Genomic DNA, 12337 nt, shown 5'->3' with positions numbered 1-12337 from the left:
TTTCTTGCCCTTGAGTCATGTGTGTGTGTGTGTGTGTGTGTGTGTGTGTGTGTGTGTGTGTGTGCATGTGTGCGCGCACATCCTGTTAAATTTATAGGGACAGAAAAAAAAATGGAATTGGGGAAGCCAAGCAGATTCTCCTGTGGGCTTGTGGGACTAGACATAGTGCTAGGGAGAAAAAAAAAAACCCTGCAAACAAAACCAGTGTTTGGTGACCACTCTGTCCTGACACAGCAGGGCTACAGCATATATGGGGGTTAGCATTTTCCAGAGCGCTGGAGCAGCTGCTTCCTGGCCCCAGATGAATGAGAACTAACCATGCCCTGTTTCGCAGAAAGCCATCAATACCTTGCAAAGTTAGGGACTATGTGAGGTTCTGAGTGTCCTTATGGTATTTCTCGAATCTGCTGAAGGCATAGAGGGATCCAGTGAAACATGAGCTCCAAAGAAGTGTGCATTTCCAGGTTGCCTTTGCCCAAGATTACACGTGCTTACTAATAAATCCCTAAGGAGAAAGGAGGTTAGCGCTTCTATTACCAGCAGAATAACTCTCTGGTGGAGTGAAAATGGTAATTTCTCCATTAGCTGGAAGGATAATGGCTATTATTTTTAAAGTTAGAGTATTTATTATTGAAGAGTGGGGTTGGGGTTCACTGTTTCCATTTTTATGATCGCTTCCTATAACGGAGTGTCGTTTATGCACTAAATTGTCAACAGAATGAAGCACCATTACAGTGTTCCTATTTCTGGACCATGCAGATGAATTTGAAAAAAAAAATAAAATAAAATCATTTAATGTTTTTTATTAGGTAACTTGGAATTTCTGGAACACTCGATCTAGTCAATGCAGCCTTGTTTTCATCTGCCCCCGTGCCTTGTGCCTTCCGTCTTCACAAATCTGTTCCCTCAAGGTGGACCTGGGCAGCAAACAGGCCTTCTTAAATTCTATGCAAATTGTCACCATGTTGTAGAACTGAAGGTCTAAGGGGCTGTGAGCCTACCAGCCTACAGTGATCTGGCTGGAGAGGGAATCCTCCCTAGGGTGCAAAGGCTCTGGCCTGAGCTCTCCCAGGCTGGCCTTTTGAATGCAGGGCACCCCGGGGGGAGAAGTGCCTTCCTGTGGCAATCAATAGAAATAAATATATTCCCTTTTGCGGAATGAAAACTGAATGGAGGTCCCACGGAGGCTGGGTCCCCATCATCAACCTTCTCGAAGTTTCATGTAAGGTTTTGTTTAATTATAGAATTCTTGCTGCCTAAAATTTAAAAGATACATCCTTGATATTTTTGCTACATGTTGACTGCAGCGAATAGCTAAGATGTGGCATATTGATTTCTTGTTGTGAATTGAGCTGTTCAAGCTCCATTTAAGATTTTCATCTTGCATGTAGCCCTGAGCACATCATAGCACCATAAATTAGTTAAATTGCACATTTATCACAAATGTTATTTTAAGATACTGCGTAAATGTGATGGCTGGAAGATATACCATAGTTCTATAGTGAGACTGAGCTTGGGCGGGTGAGGTCAGGGTCACCTCCGCACCTGTGATTAAAGGCCCCCTCCTTCTGCAAATCTACCCTCTGCCGGGTCCACTTGTAGCCCTTCTTGGACACCCATTCCTCCATTTACTTTTTCTGTTCACATCAGTCATAGACTGTGCAGTCAACAAAGAGCCTGGGAATTCACTTTGGATGGTCTTCTTCGATTTGGGGCCATAACCGAGCTACCATGTAAAGGTCTTCTTGCATGCTGCGTATGCCATCGCCAGGCCGGGGTTTGGTAATTTGGGTGAAAGTGGCTTACCTCCCAATGCTAAGAAGATGCTCTTTTTTTCAAAGAGCTTGCATTCAGTATCTCCCCTTACTAATACACCCTTGGAGTTCGAATTAATTTTGAGTTTCCAATAGTACCAGCAGGCTTTTCAAAGCTTGGAGTCCGAGGTGTCAACTAAGTGTGTAACTCACTATCTACCTTGGCTATCAATCTCCTCGTCTCCCCCGCCCCCCCCCCCAAAAAATTGAACAGTCCTGATAATAATCCCGGGGGAGAGTGAGGAGGAGATGCGCAGAGCGTTGGGCCCTTCTCAACTGTGAAGAGGGGGGCTCCACCATCACTCACACAAATCCCCTCTCCCTTCAAGCCACATGGGCCCTGGTGATGACGAGAGTGTTGTCAGTTTAATCTGTTAGATGCAGGACTTTGGATTCTAATAAACCAATGCTATATTTAACCTGCGAAAAATTCAAGAGTGGAAATCTGGGCTTCAGGATGCAAGGATGCAGAAGGCACAGCGAGGCGGGGGGGGGGGGGGGGGGGGGGGGGGGGCTCTGCCCCCCCGAGCCAGGTTCTAGGGTAGTAGCAGGTACCCTGGTGGAACATTCATGCCTCTAGGTAGAACCTAAAGAGAGAAATGGGCTAGCCATGCTGGAGGCAAACAGTGGGCCAGACTCAGGACCCAGAGGCAAAAGACTCTTCTGAGGCTCTGCCCTACCTGTGTGTCCAAGTTACAAGGTTGGAGTGGAGTTCTTTCTGAAACCCGAGAGACAGAGAGAGAGAGAGAGAGAGAGAGAGAGAGAGAGAGAGAGAGAGAGGGGTTACCGAGAGAAAATAGAGTAGACAGCACATTTGGACTCGTCTTGACGGAAAGGGGTGGAGAGCAGCGGGGGAAAACCCGTGGGCGTGTTGCCGAACATTTTTGAAAGGGCTTAATTTAAATTTTTAATAAAAGAGTATCTTTTTTTTTCTCCCTTCAAGTTGAGGTGTTTTATGTATTACATGGATGTATCACATTTCTCATTTGTATAATTCTAGGTTAGGAGCTCCGATTCTGCCTAACTGCAAGACTAGTTTGAATATAGTAATAAAGGTATTTTACAGTTTTACATGATGTTCTCAGCTTTTTGTTGGAGTGATTTGCCAAACCCAATAAAAGCTTGTGATTATCATATAAATGCTTCCTACCCTTGCCATGGATGGGTTCAGTCTCTCCCGGCCCCTCCCCCACTGGATTACCTCTGGCTGCTTTAAACTTGGGAAGAACAGGTGATCCCAAAGTCTGAATGCCTGGCTCCTCTCTGCTTCCTGCTCTTTTAAAAGCTTAAGTTACCAAGAATAAACCACCATGTGCAGAATCTCTTAGGGACCTTTCTCTCAGCCTGGGAACACTATGGGGGCACCCAGAAGGGAGACCAGACCCACCCAGGAGAGTTATCCAGTGTGACCCGAATGAAGCTTTGACCCTGGAGATTTTATTACGACACCCCTTGCCCACGGGGGGTTCTAGCCTCACCTGCATCTCTCCTTTCCTTCCAATCTTTATTCCTCGGGGAAATGCGACATAAGCTGTCTCGATTTCTTTATACACACCAAAGTTCACTAAAACTCCCCTGATTTACGCGCAGCCTCCAACTGCCAGCACCTGGCAGACACAGCAACCGAGTCAGTCATAAACAGATCGCATACAATTTAATTTTAATGTGCTCGTTAGTCGTAGCACATCTCAGACATAATTGTGAACGCAACACAAAATTATAGCAAAAAGACAATTTTAATGCTGCCGTAGAAAAGAAGGGTTATATGAAGAGTCACATCATGGTGTGCCATTGTCGACAACAAAACAGGGCACAGAGTGCGTCACGGTGTCTGTGGTGCTCACATGCCAATATTTTATACATAGGTTCTCATATGGTGTCAGCTGTCAGTTATGTCTGCAAATTAACCGCCAGAAATGGAGAGGAACAGGATGGCTTGGAGAGTTGGTAACCACGGGTTACCTTTCATAAGCCTGAAGATAAAACTGCAGTGTGGGGTCTTGGGAGAATAATTAGGAAGAACAAAGCAAAGTTACCGATAGAAATTAAAAAAGAAAAAAGGAAAGGAAAGAAAAATGAAGGAAGAAAAAAGAAAGAGAAGGAAAGAAAGAAACAAAAAGAAAGAAAGAAAGAAAGAAAGAAAGAAAGAAAGAAAGAATCCCACCTTATGAACTAGCAACCAAGAGGGCTTATGAATAAGTGGGGGAGGCTGTCCCACAGAACACCTCATGACTTTTAAGCAAAGGATTACAGTACAAACATTTTAAAGGCTTTATCACTGTTCAGGAAATACAGTACAAGTTGTTGGTTTTTTTTTTAAATTGTTTTTTTTTTTCCTTTTCCTATAGACTTAACCCTTTGAGCACTGAGTTTATTTTGAGCATCCTTTAATTTCTAATAAATACCTTTAAAGAACCATGTGCAAAATAGTTATGATGTCTGCCAGGGATGGATTTCCTGGCCTCCAAACAAATGATAATAGAATGCTAATAAATATGTATAATTTAAACATGAACCCTCTATCAATATAGATGTGCCGTATAGCAAAACAAACATCATACCTTGCTTTGAGATAATGCTTCTGCATATTTTATAAATGCTATCTGTGGAATTTTTCTGTATAATTTACAACGTTTGCATGTAAAAAAAACAACAACAACATAAACCTTAAAAAAAGAAAAAAAGATAAGGAAATATACACTATACAGAGGCGTGGCTTGTGCCCAGAGTATAGCTGGTACATAAAACACTTGTTATAAATGCAAGAAAGAAAGGGTCATTTAACCGGTCACATTTTTTTCCATAAGAGTTTGAAATCTATACAATATATACATCTATGTTTCAATGTGAAAATAATATTCTTTTAAATTTCAAGGCGTGTTATACCCCTGCAGACCTGCATAAATGGAGGTTCCTATTATTCCTTATAACTAAGCTGGTAAGGAGTTTAAAAACAGTTTTCATACATTATTATTATTTGTTATTATTTTGTGTTATTATTATCTTTTTTTTTAACCAAATTAATGCAAAAGTGCTTCGTAGTACTCAGAGGGCTAAAGATGAAAGGGTGAGAAATGCCAGCACACCCAAATTTCATGGAAAAAGTGTGCCTGGTTTCATTAGAAATGCTTAATTAAACTGTCTGTTAATGCATGCAGCTTGAAGCATCGAGGGGATGCTCACAATTAAATCCCATTTACACAAAGTTCCAAACACTTAGCACTGCGTTTTAACCTTCGTTATTTTACCAGTAACAACAGCTGATTCTATGCACCTCTCTATTAAACACTGTACAGTTATACCAAACAGTCCAGCCCGGAATGATGCTCTGCAGCTAACATTAAGAATATGTGCCAAGAACAAGACAGAGGGGCTTTAAGGTGCCTTCAGCATTTCCCTCCAGTCATTTCCACCCTGGAGCCAACGCTACTGCTTCTCCAGCTCGGAAACGAACAGAAGGTGGTCTTCTGGCGATTTCCCGTGAGTTTTGCTAAGGTGAAGTTTAACGGCATGCTTGCTCGCAAAGGTCCGATTGCAAAGCTTGCACTGATAGGAGGTCCCCAGGTCTTCCTCCGGGGAGGACGTCACCAACTTTTCTGAGGGTGACTTGGTTTGTGCTATTTGATTGTTAATCTGTTCGGTGGACAATTTCGATAAGTCCCGTAGCCGGAAGCCCAGATGTGACTCTAGGTGGCTGATGTACGTGGAAGGAGTCCTGATTTGTGACGCACAGTCGTTACAAAAGAACACAGGGTGACCAGTGTCCAAGTTTTTGAGGAACTTTGTTCCACCTGTCCTCCGAAGTTGGTATTTCACGTTGGCCAGCCAGTGGCTGATGGTGGTCATGGAGAGCCCCGTGAACCTCGAGATGTGCATGCGCTCCTGGGGGCTCAGATCTGACATGATGTACTTCCCTTCGGATGTCTGCCGTAGACTGGCTGCAAACTGGGCCTGCAGGATCAGCAGGTGCTGAGGGTTCCAGTTTGACTGACGGCCTTTCCTCTTCTGCGCCGGAGTCGACTCCTCGGCCTCTTCCAGGGTGGCCCCGTCAATGTCAGACTTCTCAGAGATGCTGGAAGGAGTGGAGGATTTTGACGTGTGGCTCTCTGTCAAGTTCTTCAACATATCGGATATATCTGACAAGGCATTCTCGCGCAGTGGCGAGTTGGACATGAATGATACGACGGCAGATGTCTTTGCCGTTGTCACGGTAGAGGAGGACGTGGCTGGGGATGTGGACGTGGAGGACAAAAGCCCTGAACCTAAAGAGCAACCTTTGTCACTCTTTCCTTTTGTCAAGTCTATGGGCTGGTCATTGTTGACGTGGTAGAAATAGCGGTCCAGATGGTCTGCCTTCTTGGCCTGAAGGGGTGGTGGGGTGGCCACGGCCGCCTTCTCAGCTAGACTGTTGCTCATCTTGAAAAGCATGCTCATGGGGTCCAGCGCAGGCAGAGAGGGCTTGGCAGCCTTCCCCAAGTGGATATTCATGACCGACTGCAGGGCACTCAGGGGGTTCACAAAAGGCTGTTCTGGTGGATGGTCCGTGATGATGGCCGTGCTGCCGCTGAGACCTCCACTCAGAGGCTTCACCAGCTCCTTGCCGTTCTCCACCGGCTCCGCAGCAGGGCTCACCTCCTTGCACCCATCTCTTGGTGGGCTGGGGCTGTTCTCCTGGCTTTTGAAGCCACCATCACTGGAGGCCTCCATCTTAATGGGCTCACTCTGTTCACTACTGCAGGGAGACGGCGTTGCCCGCTTGGGCGGCGACATTTTGCCTTCGGGCTCTTTCATTTTCTCCTCAACTTTGGCAACTTTCTCAGTGACCTTTTTCACCAGTTCTTCCATGGCATGAAAGTTTGTCTTGGGCATGGGGGAGGTCTGGCTGCTGGGTGGAGAGACCAGGGTCTGGGTTTTTGTAGGAGACACGATTTCGCTGTTGCCAAACATGGGTTTCAGGGGTGTGCTCTTCCCTGAGGAGCCCAGGGACAGCTTCATCATGTTGGGGAGCTGGTAGGCGGCGTGGATGCTGGGGTAACCCCCCCAGCTGGGAGTGCCATTCTGAGCCTTGTTGATGGCGGACGTTACTGTGTTTTCGAGGGATTTAAGGATATCTAGCCCCCCTTTAGGGCTCTCTTCTAAGTCATTTTCAGTCAAATAGTGGTACTTGGAAGAAATGTCATACTTCTCTTCCTCCTCGCTGCTCTTCTCTTTCTCCTTGGGTTTTTCATCCATGATGGCTTTCTCCTTGTCCACTTCCTTTTTGACCTCTACAGTCAGCTTTGGGGAGACGCTCGCAGGCGTGCTGGAGGGAGACGTGAACGTGGTAGCTGCCAACGGCACAGACTGGACCTTCTCATCCAGCAAGGTGGTGATGGTGGGTGTGACGGGCGTCTCCATGATGGGCTTCCCCTTCTTCATGGCTGAGTTTGTGACTTTGATAAAGTGGCCAGTGACCATCATGTGGGCTGTGAGCTCCTGGAGGGTGTCATGGGAGCTGCCACATTCCATGCATTTGAGGATCTGAGATTTCCGGGCCTCGAAGTGCCATGCATAGCTGGCCCCATTCTGGTGGCCGTACCGGTTATTTGGCGTGATGTAAGGATTGGAGTTCTTCTGCAGGGCATCACTGGTGTCAGACAGGGTAGCTTTGGGGGTTCCACCTGTGGAGTCGGGGGAGCTAGGCAGCTCCAGCTCCAGTGAAGGTTTCTTCCGAGCGGCAGGGATGATTTTGGCTGCGACGGGTGTGACAGGTTCCTTGAGAGGCACTTTTTGGTAGTGTTTAGTTTTGATCATATGGACGCTCAGGTCTTGGAGGGACTCAAAGGAGTGGCCACAGTACATGCACTTCAGCACCTTCTGAGCATCTTCCTTCCCTTCCATTTCCAACAGAGACCGCTTGCGAGGCTTGGACCAGCGCTTGGGGTTGTTGTTGTCGGTCTCGTGGTTGTCATCGCGATAGTGACCTGTCTCATTCATGTGCACCGTCAGCTCCACCAGGGTATCATAGGCTGCGCTACAGTCTTTGCAGCGGAACTTGCTGGCACCAGTGAAGATGGAGCCATACAGCTTGCTGCTCTGGCGATACAGCTGCACGGTGCTGAAAAGGCTGGGCTCAGGCAACATGCGGTTCTGCGACACCTGCTGCAGGGTCTTCGCCATGGCACTCTGGTGCCAGTCAAAACTCCCGCTGCCGCAGCTACTGCTGCTGCTGCTGCTGCTGCTACTACTGCCACCATTGTTCTCCGAGGAGGGCTGGTGCAGGTTCAGGTTGAGGTTGGACCAGTAGGAATTGGACAGGAAGTTGTTGTACACGGCCTTCATCTGCTCCAGACTATCCGACACGGTGGTGTCCTCCAGGGGCACCGGGACTTCCTTGGTCTCCTCTTCATTCTTGATGGAACTACTTTCAAAGTCAGCCATCCGGTCACTGGTCTCGCTGATGTGAGATTCGCTGTCCATTTCGTGGCTGGAAAACTCAGCGGCTGGTGAGTTCTGGTAGCTTGGGCAGGCCTTGGTGAGTTCCTTCTCTGGACACATGTACTTGGCTGAGGGTTCTCCATCGGCCGCTCGCTCCTCAGCCTCTATGTCATCCTCTACCAAGGCGGCTGCCTTTAACTCATCAGAAACATAGGCTGCCGTGATCACAGGCGAGAAGGAGACACCAGAAGGTGAGAACAAAGAGGAAGAGGAGAGAAGGAAAGAAAGAAAGATTAGTAAGGGTTGAACATACCTAGAATACGTTCTCGGCTCTTGGGAATGCTGCAAGTGAGATGGGCACATTTATTTGTAAAATTAAATAGTTAAAATATGATGTTTCTTTGGAGCAAAAAAAAAACTGCTCTTCAAACATAATTTGCCACCTTATTCTTCTCAAGGGGCAACAGCTTGAAATTAAAGCTAAATTTGAAATTAATGAAGCACATTCTGGAGGTGGCATTCACTTCTAAAGTAATAAATTACTTGTATCAACCTCAGAGACAGCAGTTCCTGTCTGTCAATTAATATGTCTTATGCTTCTCCTACCTCTAACGCATTTCCTAACAGACAGACTTACAATTTAAATTAAGCAAGCATTTTTTTACTCATTACAATTTTTGAGGCTCAGTCTTTAATAAATATAAAGTACAGAAACATCAATAAGATTTTTACCAAGTAAAAAGAAAGTTCGTCTATTATAATAAATCAAAACCAAGGATTGTGGCTTTTTCTCCTTTTCTTCTTCCTAGAAAAGTAGGTCTAAAAGAAGCCCAGGCTAAGTTTCTTGCCAGGGACGGAACCTGAAGTGTTCCTGGGAGAGAAGACGGTGAGTGGCTACACCCCAAAACTGGCCCTGTTCCCCACATACTCAGTCACCACCCCTCCCAACACACACCGCTGTATGGAATTATATCAGAGCAGGTTCAGGAATTGGTATGCGGAGCTCACTCCTGCTGTATAAATTTATACAAGACCTGCTGGTGGACCTTACAAATGTCAAAGTGTTTGCTCTTTAGACTACTTTGTCAATATTTACTCAGAACAGGCTCCATGGGTATCCTACAGGGATTCTGTCTTTTTGGAGGCCTTGTACTGGGAATGGAAATCCAGCAGGCATTCCTGAGTAGGTGGACAGCGAGCCCACCAGCTAGGAGTCCTAGAAGAAGCCCTAGCCTCCACGGGTAACACGGAGCTCTGGAAACATCAGCGCTGACGGGACACCGTGATCCAAGTTTTCTATTCTCGGGTGATTCTATACCTTGGCGGTTTTAGGTACACTGTGGTGTAACCGGCCTGCGTGAGCAACAGTGTTAAGCTAAAGGAGAAAAAGAATGGGGTGGGGTGGGTGATATTTTTTTCGTCCCATGGATGCAGGGTGTGTGGCACACACTTGTAATTCCAGCCCTGGGGAGGCAGAGGCAGCAGAGTGGGTTTGAGGCTAGCCTGCTCTACACACTGAGTTCCAGGTCAGCCAGGGCTACATGATGAGATCTTTACAAGTTGGTTTCGAAAGACCGAAAATGCACGGAGTGACAGGAATATGCTGGAATTGCCAGGGTGAGAAAAAGAGAATTCTTAGAAAAGGGAGGGGTGCCTTGATTGTGGAATTCAACAGCTGACGTGATTTGCTCCAGGTGAATTTCATATCAGAAAAATACAATGTAAAGAAATGGAGTCGATTCTTTGGAACCTACACAGATGCCCCTCCCTTCCTGTTTGATCACCACCAAATTTGCATTTGTCCTGACCACCATAATTTCCAAGCTGAACCGCAGGGAGACAACTCCCGCAGTGGTGGTAATATGACCTCGGATGGGAATCATGCCCCTGCTTTGAGACAGGGCCTCTTCTCTTTACAGGCACCGTAGGATGCAAGAACCTTTAGTGCAAAGCATAGGACACCTTTCTGAAGTGGCCAGAAGAGCCGGGAGTGGTGGTCTACCCCTGTCAGTAACACTAGCATTTGGGGAGAGGGGATCACGAGTTTTAGGCCAGGCTGGACAAACACAGGGAGATCCTTTATCGAAAAGAAAGCAGGGAAAAGAAATGGGCCGAAGTGAGTTGCTGTGGTCTGCCTCAGTGTGCGGTGCTGCAGTGAGCCTGGAGTCTGAGGCCAGGCCCTGAGGGGAAGCTCAGGGGACCATCACGTAGCCCGAGAAACACCCTTCCGACAGACAGTACAGAATGCAAATCATGAATTAGGACAGAAACAGGAAAGAACACTCTTAATCCCTCTCATAACTCTGCCCAATCTGCAGAACATTCTAGAAATCTTGACTCCCAAATGCCTTCAGAGATCCAACCTGGAGGGAGGTCATCTGGAGTCAAGTGACTAAGTTTTCCAATTTGACTGGAACTTACTCTGGCTTAAGACGTCCTGTCTCTCAGGAGTCCACTCAGTCTGGGGCGAATTGATGAGGGCTGGTCACCCAGCACCTTGGGGGCTGGGGCATTGAGTGGGCCTGCATTCTCTCTTACAATCCTTGCAGAGGGCAGCTGGAAACAGCAAGATGCCTTTCAGGCTCTGGAAACCCGCTGTGGCCCCAACTACTAAGGAGGGACTCTATGGATGAGAAGGAAACATGGCCTGTGTTGCAGCCGGGGACCCCAGTGGAGGTGGGGTCCCAACGATGGGGACAGATGCTGTTACAATCTGTATGTGGACTGTCCTTGACAAACTCATGTCTCTTCCAAGTTTGGACCTTTGCTAGTTTTAGGGAGTTATGACCCGAGACTGTAACCTCGTCATCAGCGTAGGTTCCTGAGATCAGGCTTTGGATGGAAGGATCTGTTTTGGTTTCTGGCTTTGGCACTCTGCTTTCTGCCTGGCAAGAGGTGCCCAGACTCTTTCCACTCTTGCCGTCATGATGAAATGGTCGTCCCCCGAAACACCAAATAAAAATAAGCCCTTCTTCCCTCAGATTGCTTCTGCTGGGAAATTCTGTCCCAACAAGCTGAAAAGAAGCGAATGGCAATAAAGAGCTTGTCTCATGGAGAGGCACGTCAGAGCCACCTTCTTATGCCTCAACGCCACACACTGGGCATTTGCTTCTCTTCTGGAGCTTGCACAGAGTGAAGAGCGGGAGAGGAATAAATCCACAGACAGCAGTCATTGCAAGACATGAGGAACCAGGAGACGTTAACAGTGGACATGGGGGCGCCTACAGTCGCATGATGGTATGGAGGGAATTAGCATTTGTTTCAGCATGCCTGGCTCCCATGCCCTCTCTGGAAGCACCCATACATGGAATACCTGAGAGGCCTTTGAAATCCCATTTGTGTGCATCATCATTGATGTGACCACCTCCCACCATGGGCTGGTCCCCAGCGCACTCTAATATTCTCTTTCAGATAGACAACAGTATCAGGGTGTCATCAGCCTGATGAATGAGATGGATATTAGTATGGAAAAGAAAGCAAGCCAAACTCCCTGGTGGGAGCAAAACCTAGCCCTAAGGAAAAGGAAGGTCTAGGTTCTTGGGAGATCTGGCCTCCCACAACTTAGCTCCAGCCTTGCCCTGGCTTCTGAGGGTCCTTATATGCATCCTGGCACACTTTCATGCCAGGAACCTCACTACCTAGCAAGAAAAGACCAATGGGTTCAGACTCAACTGCAGGAATACTTCCTGAAACTAAGATGCAGATACTAACCATGGATTCTTCCTCCATATTTTAATGGATGCCCAAGAACAGGCATTGCTGTGTTGTGCAATCACCACACCTCTGAGGATGTCACAGGTTCTTGATCACTGAGTTTAAAACCTTGAGAGCCCAGCGACATGCTGAGTTCAATGGAAGCCTGTCCTATTTGGACCCTGTCTCAAACCAATAAACAAACTTAAGAGAGTGGAAATAGGTCGGAGGAATGGCAGAGGGGATGTATGGGCAGGAACATCCTTTTGCTCCACAAACAAGGAAGCTCTTGTCCCAAGAGAAATAGCCTTTTCCCCTCTGGGCCTTAGTTTCCCCATGTGTATAACAGAGGGCACCAATACAGGGATCTACAAGGTCCTCTTCTTTCTCCATTTCCAATTTTAAGACTTTTG

The 12337-nt window shown here is 47.0% G+C and overlaps 1 protein-coding gene across 1 annotated transcript in view; it reads right to left on the bottom strand.

Annotated features, from left to right (window-relative positions):
- Window positions 1-3216: 3216 nt before the first annotated feature.
- Window positions 3217-12337, bottom strand: part of Tshz3 (teashirt zinc finger homeobox 3) — a 75700-nt gene continuing 66579 nt past the window's right edge. Inside the window, exon 2 of the mRNA XM_050124517.1 lies at window positions 3217-8446. Coding sequence (XP_049980474.1) covers window positions 5241-8446 — 3206 coding nt within the window. The 3' untranslated portion in view covers window positions 3217-5240. The remainder of the gene's footprint in view (window positions 8447-12337) is intronic.

This window comes from Alexandromys fortis, unplaced genomic scaffold (assembly GCF_014885135.2).
Source record: "Alexandromys fortis isolate MF-2015 unplaced genomic scaffold, M_Fortis_MF-2015_v1.1 scaffold_198, whole genome shotgun sequence".
NCBI classification, from domain to species: domain Eukaryota; kingdom Metazoa; phylum Chordata; class Mammalia; order Rodentia; family Cricetidae; genus Alexandromys; species Alexandromys fortis.
The sequence above is the reverse complement of the archived record's forward strand: the minus strand, read 5'-3'. Positions and strand labels throughout refer to the sequence as shown.